The following is a 16,493-nucleotide window of genomic DNA, read 5'->3' on the forward strand; positions in this document are numbered from 1 at the left end:
TGTAATGTCCTAACAATATTATTTCAGAAACTGTGTTATACATTAATCCCTTTCATGTTAGGGGGTTTTTTTTCTTTAACAAGAAAATCTTTATCAAAAAGCCCCTGTAGGATCTCAGTTGTGAATGGCCTTTGGTGTTTTTCTGTGCTGTTTGCTTTTCTGGAGCTCTGTCTTCCCAAGTTTCCCACTACAAGCAGAAAACTCCTTCCCTTCAAACTACCTGTTTTGCTTGGATCAGATAAACCTAGAAACTGTCGCTACAGTTGCAATATGGAGGTCGATAATTGCTCAGGGAAATGAGTCCTCCAGGGTGTTCGCCTCTAGGCTCAACAAGTCGCTATTGCCAACAGCAGTACCAGATTCAAAATTGTGAACTCCTTGGGGAGTAGGTTGCAATCTGCGATAAACACTGCGGATGAGCAAAGGGTAAATGATTAGTACTGTCTAACTGGGATGCTTCAGCCCTTTCTTTTCCAAAGCAAAAGGAGCAACTAGAGGAACACAGTAAGACATAACTCGTGTATCTATGCTAACACTTTGTTCTATTTATTTCTGTGGGTTTACTTTACAGGGGTTAATCTCATGTTTTATTGCAGGTGGTGTTAGAATACATAATTATTTCATCCGTGTAATTATAGCTTGTAAATGGCTGGATAGGTTTCCATTCTAGGAGTGATTCTCTTAAAGACAGTTTATATTGTTTGTCTAATGTACAGGTATTGCTGCATTTGTAGTTCACCCATTGTCAGTTTTCTGTCCTAATCTCTTACCTTTATGGACACATAGTGAACACAGTATCTAGCCATGCCATCAGAATGGCACAATATTAAAACATTAAAATGTTAATGTTTTAGAAATTTTCTTCTGATAGGAATAGTTAAGACTTTATTTTTTGTTTCTCTTCTCTATCTTCCTTCTTTTTATTTTGTTCTTTCTTTCTTTGACTAACTTTTCTTTAACAAAAATTGTCATAGTTCAGAATTTGCAGAAAGGCAATTTTGTACCAGACCCTCGGTCAGACTTAAATTTCAGTCACCTTCAGGAGGGCACATGCCAAAGTTGAGAATGTAATGCCCCAGGTGTTGCTTTTAGCTCAGATCTTGATAGTGTCAGGATGGGTTATTGTATGATAACATTCATGTAATTGAGGAGGCCCATTGCATTTTAGTGCTGAGTAGGCATAAATTAGCCTGGATCTTGTCAGAAGGAACTTGGGAAAAGAGTATAATCTTGCCCTGTTCCTATCATTTTCCATAAGCATCCAGAGTTGGCTACAGGGTACTGAACTTGATGTGTCTCCAGTCTGGTCCACTCCTGCTTTATGCTTTTACAAACCCAGTACAAACAAGGGGGTAATAGAGAGCACAGAGCACGTTTGAGATGTGCTGCTTCCTCTAAAGCAGGTGCTCTTGGGGTCGCATCAAGCTTTTCTATACATTATCTTTCACTGATCAAGTTAGAAATCCCATTCCTAAAGTGACAGATTCTGGACTGCTAACTTTCCTCTTGATAGGAAGAGGTAAAGGCACTCTCTTGTGCTGCCTGATGTAGGAAAAGGCACCCTATGTTACTCTTACTTAATTTTTACTATAATTGCCAAAGAACTAAGCTTCACATCAACACCAACAATTGAGAAGCAGATTCCTACAATGGACAAGAAGGCAAGGTTCTTATAAAAAATCTGAGATTTTTCCTCCTCAAATATTTCTTCCATTTTTTTTGATGAGTAGTCACCAAAAAACCTTCACTGCTGCACAAGAAGCACTCTGAGATGAGGCTTAAGGACAAATTTCTTCCCACGCACTTAGGACGTTTCCTGAAAGGGTCCTGAAATCACCAGCTGTAAGGCCAGGTAGGTGAGCTTTTTAAGGAGGCTGATGCCAGACTGACAGAGAGTGCTGTGGTCTTCAGGCTTCCCCCAGAACCACCAAGGACAATATAGCTGTTAGAGACACACACATACTGTGCAGCCTTTTATGACTATTTGCTATAGGATACACTGGACCAAATTCAGACCTGGTAGGAGGAAATGTGACTCTCCTGAAGTTAATGGAGTTTCACCACATTTTATTGTCCCTGGATATGATGAACCACAATCCCAGCATACTAAATCTACAAGAATTTATTACCTCCTTATAAGATCTTTAAGATCTTCTATTTCATCCAAAGCTAGATATTTTTCTGGCTGTTTCATTTGTGTGTCTTTATCAGTAAGCTCTTACCACACTATTTAACAACATCTCTATTAATGTGATCTGATCCCTGGCTCATGTATGTTTAAGTGAATGTATTTTGATTTTATGCCTGCTAATTTTGCTCAATAACAACAGTTAGCATTATCTCCATAACTCAGGGTCACTGACTCAGATAAGCAGTTTTGCACTCTTTATGCCATCCTGATGGATTTCTAGGGACCCTCTGAAGTGCTAAGGCTTGGACAACAGGCCCAAGCCTGAGTTGACCTATAGATGAATCCTGTATATTTTATAACTGATAACCATTGTGCTAGTAGGTATTGTATTAAGTTATAATAACCTATTTATGCTGGTGTAAAAAGTGCTAAAGCATTGAAATACTGCAGCCTGAACAACAGGCCCCAAGCTGAAGCTGTTAACTTAACATGTAGTCATTAGTAAAATATGTAAACTCGCTAGTGAAAGACAAAATATAATCAGTAGAGGGGAGAGAAGGTATCCAACTTTCCTTTCGCAGCCTTCTTCAAGGCTGAGAACCCAAGTGTTTGGCCTTGTTAGAAACTCCCTTGGTTCCCCCCGAGCCCTGGCCAGGCTTCGGGTGGAATCCAACAGGAGAATGAAACCAGAAACTTTCTGCTCAAAACAAAGGTGCCAGCTATTCTGGCTTGTCGATCTCTGGTATATAAGGCTGGGCCCGTTCACAGCGAATTTGGATGCCTCACCTACGGGTGGACGCACCGCGTAGGATTTCCCACTTGCCGGGACTGGCTCTCCAAATCCTCGCTGTAACCGGGGCTCCCCAGCGACTGCGGATCTGGATGATGATGATAATATATGCAAGTGGTGATGTATTTCTCTTAATTACTATTCTCTCTCTCTCTCGTGTAGTAATGATTTGATGCATTTCCCTGTATTTTCCTGTTTGTTGCTTTAAGTGCACTATTCTGCTCTTCTTACTGCATGTTTTCTGTATTACGCTGTTACATTACTTGGTTATTACCAGTAAAGTACGCCTACTCTTCTCACTCTGGTGTCTGAGTTTAATTGGTATCCTTAATCAGCAAAACACCCTCATGACAGCGTTCCTATTTCAGCAACAACTCCCTTCCCATTTACTCAGGTTCCTCAGACCAGGCTGTCGACTTCTTGTGTAGTGATGGCTTCACAGCTCCAAACCAATGCTCATCTGCTGTATTGCTCAGGTGTGCCATGGCCGGAGCGAGTCCATCTGTGGAACAGAAGAAATGGTGCTCAGATTTCCATGTGCCCCTCTCAAGACATTTATCTGTTTCACTGACAAAGCTGGAGCAGTTTTGTAACCACTCAGGATGTCTGTCTAATTTAAGAAGAAGCAAAAAGAAGAAGATTTTGTGTTTTGAAGATGCCAGGGTAGAAAGGCTAATTTAAATTGAAGAATCCTATAATACTTCCAGCTGAATTAAAGCTCAACTGTGTGGTAAGAGCACATCTCAGCTGATGCATCAAGAACTGACAATCCCATTAGTGTAAAAAAAAATGAGAAAAGGGGGGAAAAAATGAAAAACACTCAGTACTGATGGAAAAATCAAATTGACAGTGGAAAAAGAAAGCAAATACTTTATGGTTTTACATCATAACATAAATAAATAACAATGGTCAAAATGTCTGATGCTGTTTTTCTTTGAGAAAAAAGTTGCTTTTCTTTCTAGACCATAACCATATTCCCAGTGTGACATCTGACCCATAGATACTTAATTCTCTTTATGCAGTTCTGGTTAGGAAGGAAGAATACTTGCTTGGATCCTCAGAGCAGCGAGATGGCCTGTGGCTCTAAATAGGAGGTTTAAAATAAAAAATCTTTTTCAGCTCAAGTCAGCTGGCTCAGTCAGAACTTACTAACTTCCTAAGTCAGAAGTTGCCAGAAACATTGGAAGCCTTCTGGGACCATCTGACATACTTCTCTTCCCTCTCTTCTCCACTACTGTTGTCTGCAAAGGGGTATGGAAGCAAAGAAAGGGACCCCAGAGTACCACATGGAAGTACTGGCCACCAGGTGTCACGTGAAGACCCATATCTAGTTCTTCTTGGAAACAGAAAATTTGAACCTAAATTATTTCCTGGCTAAAATTCCACTGACTTCATGGGAAGGATTTGAACTTGACAAAACATTTAAATTTCACTATGATTCTAACACAGAGAAAGAAAATACTTCAGTGATATAGTTGGTGTCTGATGAGAATTATAGTGTTCTCTGACTCACATGAGGAAGTTTTAGGAAATTCAACCATGTGGAATGTATCCAGAATGTTTCTTTTTTGATCTCAGAAGCCGCTAATCTGAATTAAAATTGTATAATTCCACTATGTCTGACTCATTCTTCACCTGTAAGGAGAAATGCTAAGATAATATTCAAAGCAAATCTTCATTGTGTAAATTCAACATCTCATTCTTTAAAGGTGAATTGATATTTAATGCTCGACTTCCATTTCTAATGTAGTAATTGTGTTATCTTGAACACTATGACTTGTCCAAGGAATTTAGCCAAAAACCTCTGGAACCTATTTTGAATGTAGTTGAGGAAGGTGGTACTTTGATAATGAGCAGCACTTAAGATGCTTAAATTTTTCTTTGGACTTATTCTTTATTGCAATGCAAGAAGATTGCAGATTATTGTTCTGGGAAAAAACAATTAATGAAGAGTCCCAGAGATCAGTCATCTTGAGAACTGAATGTGTTGAGCAAGGAGTTAATCTGAACTGGTTTTGTTTTTCAGACACTGCAAATGGATGTAAACAAGCTGAATATCACATTGCTTCGGATATTTCGCCAAGGAGTGGCAGCAGCACTGGGACTGTTACCTCAGCAAGTTCATATCAACAGACTCATTGTAAGTACCAAAGGGCTGTGTATAATAAAATGTACCTGGTTATTTTGAATTCTGTTAAATTTATTTTCCTGTCGCTATGGAAAAGTGTAATAAAATAGAACAGAAAAATACTTTTTTCCAATATTATTTTAACTGCACTACAGGAAAATAGATCTCCATTACAAAATGATTTAAATTTTCTTCTGAAAGGAAAATATTCTCAGTTACAGTCTAGAGAAAAATTAAGTCAGATAAATCTCCTTTGAATCCTATTCATAAGCAGATTGCTTATCCCTTAGTTTTCATTCCAATGCAGTTCTACATCACATTCATTAAGAAACACTTATTCATGTTTTGTTTCTCAAAGGTTGAATATTACTCAAAAAATACATGTGATTCTGCCTTTCAAAGGCATCTTCACAATTTATCCTCAGACTTTCCATTAGTAAATTAAATGACTTCTCACAATATTAATATTCATATTTTGCTATTCAGCTATAATAATATATGCTCAGAAATGATCTTGTAGACTACGGTACTGTATTTGCAAAAGATGATGACAAATTTGCTTCTGGCAACAAAGACTTTTTTAAAGCAGTTATTGCATGGTTTTCTGTGTGTGGTTAAGAGCATACATTCTTAACACTGTTGTCTTTTTATGACCGTTTTGCCATGAAGCAAAAAACCCAACATCATGGTGTATTGCTATCATTCATTTCACATTGCAGAGGGAAGAAGAGTTATTTTATTCTACATGCAGGTTGAATATTAGGGAAGAAAACTGACAGGTTCAGCATTAAAGTATTTCCTGCCTTGATAGCTTGACAGGATTGTATACATCAAAAAGGATTATAAAATTCCTTCAAATAATGTCTCTGTGAGAAAGGATCACACAAGAAGTACAGTGGAAAAGATCAATAGGAATGCAATGCAGCCGTTTTCATGTTAGCCAGGGATGTCATTCATTCATGACAAGTGATGCTAAATCTCCTTTGTCCCCTGCATTAAACAAAATGAAAGGTTGAAAGACATACTCAGAGAAAAGCACAATTAAATGAGAAATGTTCCAGAGTTTGGGATGTGTATTTCAACATACTAAGTCATTTAGTATCTTTCTTACTATGCTCTGTGGAAATTAGGTAACTAAGCAGAAGAAATATACTGTTTATTTTCCTGTTGGTTCCGAAGCATTTCCCTTTCTCATTTGTGAACTAAAGGAAGAGGTAATATCATTCTGCACCTGCATATAACTCAGAATACAGTGAGTACTATTCATTAATTAGTATTCTCAACATCTGTAAAAGTCTGCTGTGAGTTAATATTTTAGTGATATAAGAAAGAAAGAAAACTTTTGTCCTATTGGCTCTAAAAATCACACAGAGTCAAAATTCACAAGGAAGAAAAATCTATCTTAGGAGACATTATTTCCACTTTGCATCCTTCTAACGAGAGACAGTGCCTCTTGTGCAAAGTGCTGGCAAGCAAGCAGGGCACATCAAAATTCATCTCACTTCAGCCTAGTCTAAGCTACTCATCTAGGCTCCCTGTAAAAGCAGTATAGAGAAGGGTAACTGGGGGAGGAGAGTCATTGAGATCCTGATTATTTTAGGATGGATTAAATCATTCTCTAGAGATGCCAGCCTCTCCTCCCTGCTGATTTTGGAGGTAGTTTAGATGACTGAGGTGAGGTTAGCTGACGCCCTCCCAAGCGAGCAGCTCTCAGAAATGATCAGGAGCCTAGTAGCCAGGGTGTGGCTGGGTACCAGGAGAGGAGAGGGCTTGCTAGCCTCTTACATATAAGATCACATAGTGTGCCAGGAAATATTAACTGGGCATTTCCAGTGTCTCCTTAACCTTTCCAGTAAATCCTCCTCCCAAAAAGGCCTTTTAATGGGCAGAAGAACTCCTAAGTAGAGGAGGCATGAAACACTGGGAATGCTGCATCCGCACAAAGCCTTGCCTTCTGCCTGCCATCTACACCCAGAACCAGCCACCTATCCATGTCAGAGACTGAATAGGACCACAGCCTCACATCAGCTTCTTCAGCTTGACAAAAGTCTCTGCCTTGAACTGACACTCCAGACCTGTATGTCTGTTTTCACTCCTTATAACCCTGCTGATCTGAATAGTCCCACTGAAAAATGCCCAGTCCCACCAGTAGCCAGTGTCCTTACCAATCTGATTGATAAGACCAGCAACATATTTGAGAGCACAGAAGGCAGATTTAGGGTAAACATGGTTGAAAGCATCCCTTTCTGTGCAGCTCTACTTCTGAATGCAAAACTAGGTATTTTAAGAATAGCAAAAGATGTCTTTTCCTTCACTTCAGTAAAGGTAATGATGCACTTTCAAGGTGAGGGGAAGGAGGTGGGAGAAATCAGAATTCTCTCGGTTTGAACTGATCTCTCCCATTCCATAATGATGAATAGCAAATAACCAGACCAGTGAGGTTCTTGCCTGCGCAGGCAGCAATGCAGGCAGTAGCTCCATGCTTACCTTGCATGTGTGGAACTGCTGCAGGACTAGACTCTACATCACAGCCTCAGCTAAGTTGGCCACAGCCCTGGGGAACCTGGATTCCCACACCCCATTTGGACATCAGCACTGTCTGGAGTGCTGGTATTGGGTGCTGTTCTAGTCTGTCACAACCAGAGGAACCCTCTGGCAGTCTCTCCTTTTGCTCCCTTGTGACAGAGTGAGCATCACCAGCATCTCTAATACAGCGCCTCTTGGGCTGCCAGGACTGCATCAAAGACACTAAGGCAGGAGTTAATAGAGGGGAGAGTAAGCATTCTCAGTTTACCCATTAAATGTAAACAACCCTTTTCTGGTCCTTTAATTTTGTTGTGCCTTTTTAAGGAGTTGCACTGCAGTCGACTAAAAGGACTTTATACTTCATTGCAGTGTCTGCAATGTGTTGACATGGGATCAGAACGCAGTGCCAAAATACCACAGCATTATACTAAGCATTCCTGTTTAAAGACCACCTTCTAAAACAGGGCTGCATTTCAGATCAGATCAGATGAACTATCTGCTAAAATCCATGCTGGCACTTTGCCCTTGACCCCATCCCATGGCTCCTCCCCTCACCATGTTACGTTGACATCTTATTTAATGGTACTAGACTCAGGAAGAGGGTACCTTGTCAACAGTGAATGAGACCAAGCACACATGCCCACGTACGATATTTACATTTTCTTGCACAGTCAGCTGGGATTTAAGGAGTCAGACAATAAGTATACTCTCCTCAGAGAACAGGTTGCAGCCTTTATATTCCATGCTTTTGTTTTTAAAATTATAATTACTATCTATAGACAGCAGAGATTATCTAATCTCAGACCGTTCCTATGATTCTGCATTTTTTTAATTTTCCTAGGGGAAGAAGAACTGTGTGGAACTGTTTGTGTCCCCACTGAACAGAAAGCCAGGAATTTCTGAGGCGCTCCCATCTGAAGAAGTGCTGCGTTCCCTTAATATCAACATTTTGCATCAGAGTTTATCCCAGTTTGGAATAACAGAGGTCTCCCCTGAGGTTGGTTATCAATTTCCTAACCTGTAGTTTGTTACAGATTAGGCAGTTATTACATCCTTGGTAGTTTTCAGGCTGAGGTTCTCAAACATACTGCTATAAGGCAATTATACAGCTAGCCCTGTTAAATTACTTTAATGGTGCTTCATTAGGCTACTCAGGCATTAATATCCAGGTCCTCCTCACACAGCTGGGCTACCATTGAAATCAGAGTTTAGATCCTAAGCATGCATCAATTGCCTTAAAGGATGTGGGCCCAAGGATTTTTAGTCTAATAATGCAGGTTGGAAGGTATAAAGATTTCAGTAGAGAGAAAAGAAATGCAGATGTCAGGTGTGAGCATTACTACTTGTGTAACTTGTGTCTGACATGATTTTGAAAAACTGAATTTGTACTTTGTACCCATGCTTCTTTCTGTTCTCAGGAGAAGTGAGAGATTTCTTTTGTTTATCTGCTCCAAAAAGAGAGCAGAAATAAATCTTGTAGCTATTATTTGTATGACTACATCCATTTTTTGGAAAAAAAAATGTATTTCAAAGCAGAGACTGCACTGCCATCTCCACAGTGTCCCAGACATTACCAGTGAGATGGACATCTAATTCTGGGCTGGCCACTTGAGCTATGCACAGCAAATGAAAAAGAGAGAAGGCCTTTAGGAAAGGAAATCACTGAGCTCATGGACATGGTCACATCACACTGCATTTTATTTAGTGTCTTAGAAGCCCTTACCTCAGAATTCAGTGTGAGGTCCGAATAATTTCAAACATGTTATCAAGAATCAGCATTTTTCGTGGAAGCTCCCATTTTGACTGCAGAAATGTCTATGTCCAAAAAAGTCAAAAAAGTGGAGAAAAATAGAGGTTCTGATGAGCTGTTTCCCCCTATGGGTAAAGAGTTCCTGGTTTTTTTACATCCAAAACCTGTGTTCGAGCCATTGCTGAGTTAGTACTGGCTGGTATGTTCACCTGTATTTCTACTGATTAGAAATGCTTTTGTTCATTTTAAGCATTCTAACTGTGTTTAAGAATCTGGAAGATGTCTTTGGTACAAAAAATGAAATATAAAAACAAGGCCAGTTTAATGCAATTTTACATGCTCTACTACAGCACTATGAATATAGGTGGATTCTCAAGTTTTTGCTGTTCTAATACAAAACGAAGCCAAGCAGTGCTGTCAGATCAGGTCTTTATATCGCCCATCAGCGACCTGAGCTATGCTTTACATAGCTTTGACACAGTGTTTTACCCATTGTGTGTATGTATTCCTGAGCTATCAATCCTAATTAAATCATGAGCTAATAAATTGTACATGCTTCCACCAAAAAGTCTGAATGTTTCACAACCAGTATTGTATGTGCCCTATCAGTGTATCTGTGCAGAAAGGAAGCATTATCCACATCTTTCTAGGTGGGTGGCTGACACAGAGGTGTTAGGACTGGAAGTTGTTTCCTTTTTTAGCTGCCTATTTCAGTATGAGCTGCCTAAGGCTTGAAAGTCTACTAGCTCTCTCTACAGTAAACAGACAGGAAGAGATACATTCAGCAGGCAGTTCATCCCATCTCTGAGATACCTCTCCTGAGATTGCTTGGTTGACTTCCTAACAAGGATTAGTTTAAACTAGACCCCCAGCTGTAGAGGGTTAATGGTGGGGGACATTACCCTGTCCTAAGAAGCTTTACCAAGATTATGTAGGAAAACCCAAGTGGAAAACTGAGGCGCTCTGCTTAAGGTCTCCGTGTGATACCATAAACAGCAAGTCTCAATGGATGTAGGTGACCGGAACTACATTTCCATTCATTCCAGTAATAATTTGCCAGTTCACATCTGCTGATGCATTCATCACTGATTGATCTATTTTCAATTAAATCAGCTGTCTCAAAATTCATAGCCTACTTTCTTATTCTGCAGTAGCTAAAAGAGCAGATTCCCTATATACCTTTGCTTTAGGAACCTCTAGAGTCCTTTGCTGCCTGGTGTACAATGGGATACATACCTGTGGGAATGTGAAAATTTAATTTAATGGAGTCATTGCCATTTCAGGGATCCAGGGCAATGGCAATACCTTCCATATGTCCTTTCTCTTCCAATGGCCTATTGTAGTTGTAACATTTGCTCTTTTATTATGGTCTAAAGTTTGTGCATGAAGTGGGATTTAGGATTGTGTTCTGGTTTATGGTGTGTATCAGGGCCAGGAGCAGACTTCCGCAGAAAAGTCTACTGAATTGGTGCTTGTTGGTGGGACTAAATTCAATGACTCAGGCAGTCCATGTTATTATGATGTGGGAATCCTGACTTCCTAATGTCTTTAAATTGTGCTCAGAGAAAGAAAGAAAATACTACTGGATTTCAGAGCTTAGTAGAGAAGAAACTTGAAGTGGTTTTGAATGACAAAAATAACTGAAGTTACAGTAAGTGAAATAAGGGTTACTGTCTTTTGAGAAATAAGCTAACTGCCATCTGGGAGATGTGGCACTAAAGGAGAAATTTCCAGAGTTCATGCCAGAATTATGCAATCCCAGAATGTACCATTACAGCCTCCTTGTACAAGGCTTCTGTTGGTTGCCTTTGAAGTGTGTGATATTAACTTCTTAGAGAAGAAATCAAAGGAAGCAATCATGCACTTAAAGCATACAGAAACCGTAAGTCATTGTAAGGACAAGTGATCAAAACCAATAGCTTAGAAATTACAACAACCTAGACAGACAGAGGAGCCTGGGAACTAAGCAGAGCACAAGGATGCGCTCCTGTGCTCAGGCAAGGCAGACGTAGCGTTACACCTGCATGGGTGCACCCAGAGCACCGCAACAGGGACAGGAGCCCTGCAGGCCTGCCAGCTTTGACATGGAATCACAACACTATCGCACATGTGTGTAAGGTAGAGTCTTTGGGGAGATTTTGTCATGACAGACACTAAGTAGCTATTATCCAGTGTCCTGGGAGTCTGAGAGGTCACCCATGTTCCTGAAAGTTTTCACTGGGAGTGGAAGTGATTTCTTGGCAGACTTTCCTAACCTGGTTTACCTGACATAGTTCAAATAGCAGAAAAAAACAAAGCAACTCAATGTGAACTTCGATGAACCCTTTTTGATCTTAAGTTTGATCCCCAGCTCCCTGGAAAATTTCCTCTGAGCTCAGAACTACAGCTTGCCGTGCTTTCATTAGTGTTTCAGCCCAAGGAATTAATTGGGGTTAACAACTAATTTGCAAATTCACCTACTTTCCAGTGAAGACTTACCTTTCCTGGCAGCTCCTGATACCTTGGCAGGATCGTTCAGTCATGGATTTTACAGTGACTAGTTCAGGTCAATGTCTCTCATGTTATTATCAAAAGCTGGGTGCTCATTTTACTTGTTTGTAGAAATAATCCACTAGTTTTCCATAACAAGACCAGAAAAAACAGAGTCGATTTTTAATGTCTTTTCTTTAAAAAATAAAGTTTATAAGAAATCATTTTTCTAAATACATTTGTTCCAGTTTAGAGCAAAGCAGATGCCTGTGCAGGCACTCTTCAGTAAGGTTAGTGATAGCGTGGGATTGTTAAGAATACATTGATTCTTCCCCACCTTGAATCATGCTGAATTTAAACTCTTTAAATTAACCTGACTAATTCTGCCTGAATGACTCACCTGATTGTGGCAGCTCCTTAGGAATGGAGTCAAACACTGGGGGATGATGCTGTTGATGATGTACATGATGATGAGCCTTCCTCCCTGTAGCCAGGTTTGCTCTGGGACCTGATGGTGCCTGAGCTACTGGAACTCCCCTGCCACCTCACCTGCTCTGGTATTACCCTGCCTTCATCAGCTGTGGCTTTTTGCGGTTTAGTTTGAATTTATCTTCCTGCCCTCTGATGGCAGTGGTACATTCCCACTTCTCAAAAACTATCTGAAAGTCTTAGTGGATTCTCAGGCAGGAAAAGGCTCCCAGCTGAGTGAGAGAAATGTGGAGTAACATCAGTCAACTGACACAGCACATCTCCATGCAGAAGGCTCATTGTCTGTGGTCGTGGACAGAAGTCCTCTCTTTTTCTTGCTTTCTCCCTAGCATTTGGCCATCCTGTGAGCTTGTTTCCTGGGCGTCAACAATCTGTAGTGAGCATGGCAGTTGCCATCCGTCTTATCAGTTCTCCCAGACCGAGGAACAAAGTTCTGAATGAGCAGCACTGATGTTTCAAAAAGCGATGCCTTATCATGGGTGTGAGGTGACTCAGTTACTGTAGGTCACAGCCTCTTCTATCATTAGGGAGCAGTTTAAGCAACAATTCTGCTGTCCTGCAGTTAGATCAGGGAGAGAGATTTCCTTGGTTAGGTGAAGGTACTGCTAAAGTGTTTCAAAACGGTGTGTCAGATATGTTTAAGTTGTGGCATACATTTTTTTACCCTTTTTACAGCATTTGTAAACATTCTTTGAACTTTATTTTTAGAAAGACAAATCAGGGAAAGACATGTCCTGAACACATGTACATAGATAGTACATAGACAGACATCATAGATACTAGTTCTTTTAAACTCAGTTTCGTATACAAAGTCTATTATTACAAAGTCTTAAAAGTTTACTGACGCTAATGAATAACAGTTAAGTCTCTCACCCATTGAGTCAAAAAATCCTATTAACTCTTCATTTACTTGTTAGTGTATTTGTTGTTACAGTGAAGAGGTATAAAAAAAACCCCATTTACTCACTTACATAAGGTCAGCGTGGCCAATTCTTCTTCAGGTCCTGCTTTCTATCTAGATTTCCTCCTGAGAAGTCTGAAACGCCAGAAAGCCATCGGGTAACCCACCCAGGGTCAAACACCTTGTTTATTGCTAATGGGCCAGAGCTGCAGCTGCTGCTGTTGCCGTGGGATTCCCATGGAGCCCAACAGGAGCAGTCCCGAGTGCAGAACAGCTGCAAACGTGGGCTCTGAGCCAGGATTGGGACGCAAGTCCTGTGCCGTGAGCACAGCAGAATAACCTTGCTGTGCTGAGGTAGCAGATTGCATGGAGAGCTGCACCCCGTTAGAGTGGCAACGGTCTTTGAATATGTCTAGGAAATATTTGGCAAGATTTCCAGTTTATCTTTGAAAGCCCTGGTTTTTAAGTTGCTCACTAAACACCAGACTGACACTTACAAACCTTGTTAAACTGTCAATACCTGCAGTACTTTTAAGCCCAGATCATGAAACATTGTGTGATTACACACACACACAGAAATACACTAATTTTACAAGGTCTGTTTCTATAGTTTAGCAGAAGAGGGTAAAGGATTTCCATTCTGGTCCCTAGGGCTATGACTTCCAGAGAAAACTCTTCATTATTATGCTTTCAGTTCTAAAGCAGTTGACTCCCGGTTATACACATGTATTTTTTTTTAGCAAGCAAGTCTCTGTAAATTAACCATGGTACCAAACACTTCTATAAAGTTTGCATTTTCTGTCAGTATGATCTGTGATTTGTTTTGCATCTGCATTGAGTTAAAGCTGCATTGTCCTGGCCCTTTTCAAAGCAGGCAGGGGACAAACCTGTGCTGAAAGGAGGACCATGAAAACTCTATTGGGATCCAGCATGTGGCAGGTTTTTGTCAGCTTGTCCTCTCTTCCCCAGTCCATGATCTCCTCCTCCTCAGCAAGCCTTTCCACATGAATTCAACTTCATCAGGACATTCTATGTTTGGGAGGCTGATGGACACAAGGAGTTTCCTTGATACATTAACTACTCAAAAGAGCAGGCTCATCAGTGGCTAAGCAGACTTTGGAGCATGAGGTACTCATGTAAAGTGCAAGAGGGTCCCTGCAGTTGCACAGTTCCAGTGAGTAGCCACTCATTTTTAAACGGAGGAACTCTCCTCTGTGGAAATCTCCCAGTCCTCTTACACAATGTCCCCAGAGAGGAAAAAAGGCCACCTTGACATGGGAAGACAACTCACTAGTTAAATGAGAAGTTTAATTAAAGCCATTAGGGAATATCAGTGAAAGGAAAACACCAAGAACTTGAACATTTACAGTGGAAACCAGAATTTAAGAAAGTTGGTTTTAGTCAGTCTGAGAACTGTACTGAAAATACACAATTAAGAAAAGAAAAGCAAGCAGCTGAAAATTGGGTGAGCAATGTCTACTGAACTGCGGTCACAGAAACACAAGACGGCAGACTTTATTCTAAATAATATATAGCAGGTAGACTGAGGGTACATGTACCCTGTTTCTACTACCGAATCTCTGTTTGGAAACATAGTGAAATTCTGGTAATTTAATAGCCCAACCAAGTCCCCACACTGCAATAAAGCAAAAAATAAATGCTTTTACAATTATTATTATTTCATAATCCCCAGGAAATCCCCAGGAGTTCTGGAAATTTTAGTGAGCACAGCTGTTTTAGAAATGTACTATCAGCAGAAACCCAAAGATAATGAGATTACTTTAAGCATGATCAGAATTATAGATAGATGGATAATGAGATTGCTTTCAGCATAGTCAGAATTTTTTACGTATGCACATGTATGTGTGTGTGTGTACTCTAAATGTGTCAGGGCTTCCTGGCTCATGAAGACAAACTGACAAGTCACCTGCTCTTTGCTCCTATGTCAAGTGTAAACAGTCCCAAGGCTGGCGCGTGGGTGCTGGGGCTGGAGATAAGCGCTGGGGAGAAAGAGGCAGGGCAAGTGGCTCCTGCAGCCCTTGCGCCAATGAGCCAGGTAGTTTCCAAGAAAGACCGTGGGTCTTGTTTGCTTACCTTCCACCAGCCCATGTGTCCTGGTGGCTTCTCTCAGCAGCCACAGAGAAGCTCCTAGATCATCTGGCATAGCGTTAGGACCCCTGGGTGGCACGCACGCACACGGACACACAGAGTGCAGGCAGGGTGCGTGGCCGAGGTGGGTGTGCAAATTACAGCGTTCAAAGTGAGTGCCATATACTGTGGAATGTGAACTGTGACAAAGCTGAGGAGGGTGATTAATGCCTGACGAGAGCTATTTAATCTGCGCACGCTACTGTGTAACTTTTTTTCTCTTCCTCTTTCTGTTTTATTGCTTAAAAAAGAAAAATGTTTTGCAAGGCCAGCGTGAAGCGGACAAAATCTGGAGCAAAGAAGGATTTTATGCAGTTGTCATATTTCTCAGCATCTTTGTCATTCTAGTAACTTGTTTAATGGTAAGTTTCCTTTTTACATTTTTTTGCTGTTCTTCATGCTTTTCTCTGTCTGAAGGATAGAGTCACATACTCTTTACATGAGAGATGTTTTCTCAAAGCTATTAAAAACTCAGTTACAAGGTAAGAGTTGGTCGCACTCATAATGCTGTGAAGCCAGAGTTTGAAGAACCACATTTCTTGATATATTTTGAGTCCAGTTGAAGAATGTAACTAGAAGGAAGCTGAAGAAATAAATAATGGGCTCTTAAATCTTCAGAGTAACTGTATAGTGACATGAGTGATGACTTCTCAACCTTCTTACTAAGATCCCGGGATCCCTGAAGTCACGTTAGCTGTCTGTATTTCAATTTTATTGGATAGTAGAAACAACACCACATCAATACAATATTGTCAGTGCACAGTTGTTAGAGTGTATGTTGGTATTCATGTATCGAATACACAAATTTTAAACTGAAATAACTAGTAAGTACATGAAGGAGTGATCGTATTTTTGGACAACTTTGCCATTTACATTCTATGAGTTTAGTGGCCAGGTTTCTGGGCATTAGACATACTTCTAAAATGCTGAATATGAGATGTGAAAGGGTCACACGGAAGATGAACACTACACCACCACTGACTTTCACAGGGCAATTTTTGCATTTTTTCCAATGTTGTATCTCACATGTTTTCCTTCTCTGAATTGTATATTTCTTCTGTGGTGCATAAATATAAGGGATTACTGAATTCTATGACAGTTCTCAGCATTTATGAATACATAGTATCTTGGAGTCTTCTGAGATATTTTGCTTTCAAACAC

General features: G+C 40.4%; 1 protein-coding gene across 1 annotated transcript in view; it reads left to right on the forward strand.

Annotated features, from left to right (window-relative positions):
• Positions 1-16,493, forward strand: part of PTPRR (protein tyrosine phosphatase receptor type R) — a 157,790-nt gene that overhangs the window by 74,767 nt on the left and 66,530 nt on the right. The window contains exons 3-5 of the mRNA XM_074825441.1: positions 4,948-5,061; positions 8,417-8,572; positions 15,584-15,694. Of these exons, the coding sequence (XP_074681542.1) occupies positions 4,948-5,061; positions 8,417-8,572; positions 15,584-15,694 (381 nt within the window). The remainder of the gene's footprint in view (positions 1-4,947; positions 5,062-8,416; positions 8,573-15,583; positions 15,695-16,493) is intronic.

This window comes from Strix aluco, chromosome 5, assembly GCF_031877795.1.
Source record: "Strix aluco isolate bStrAlu1 chromosome 5, bStrAlu1.hap1, whole genome shotgun sequence".
Classification (NCBI taxonomy): Eukaryota; Metazoa; Chordata; class Aves; order Strigiformes; family Strigidae; genus Strix; species Strix aluco.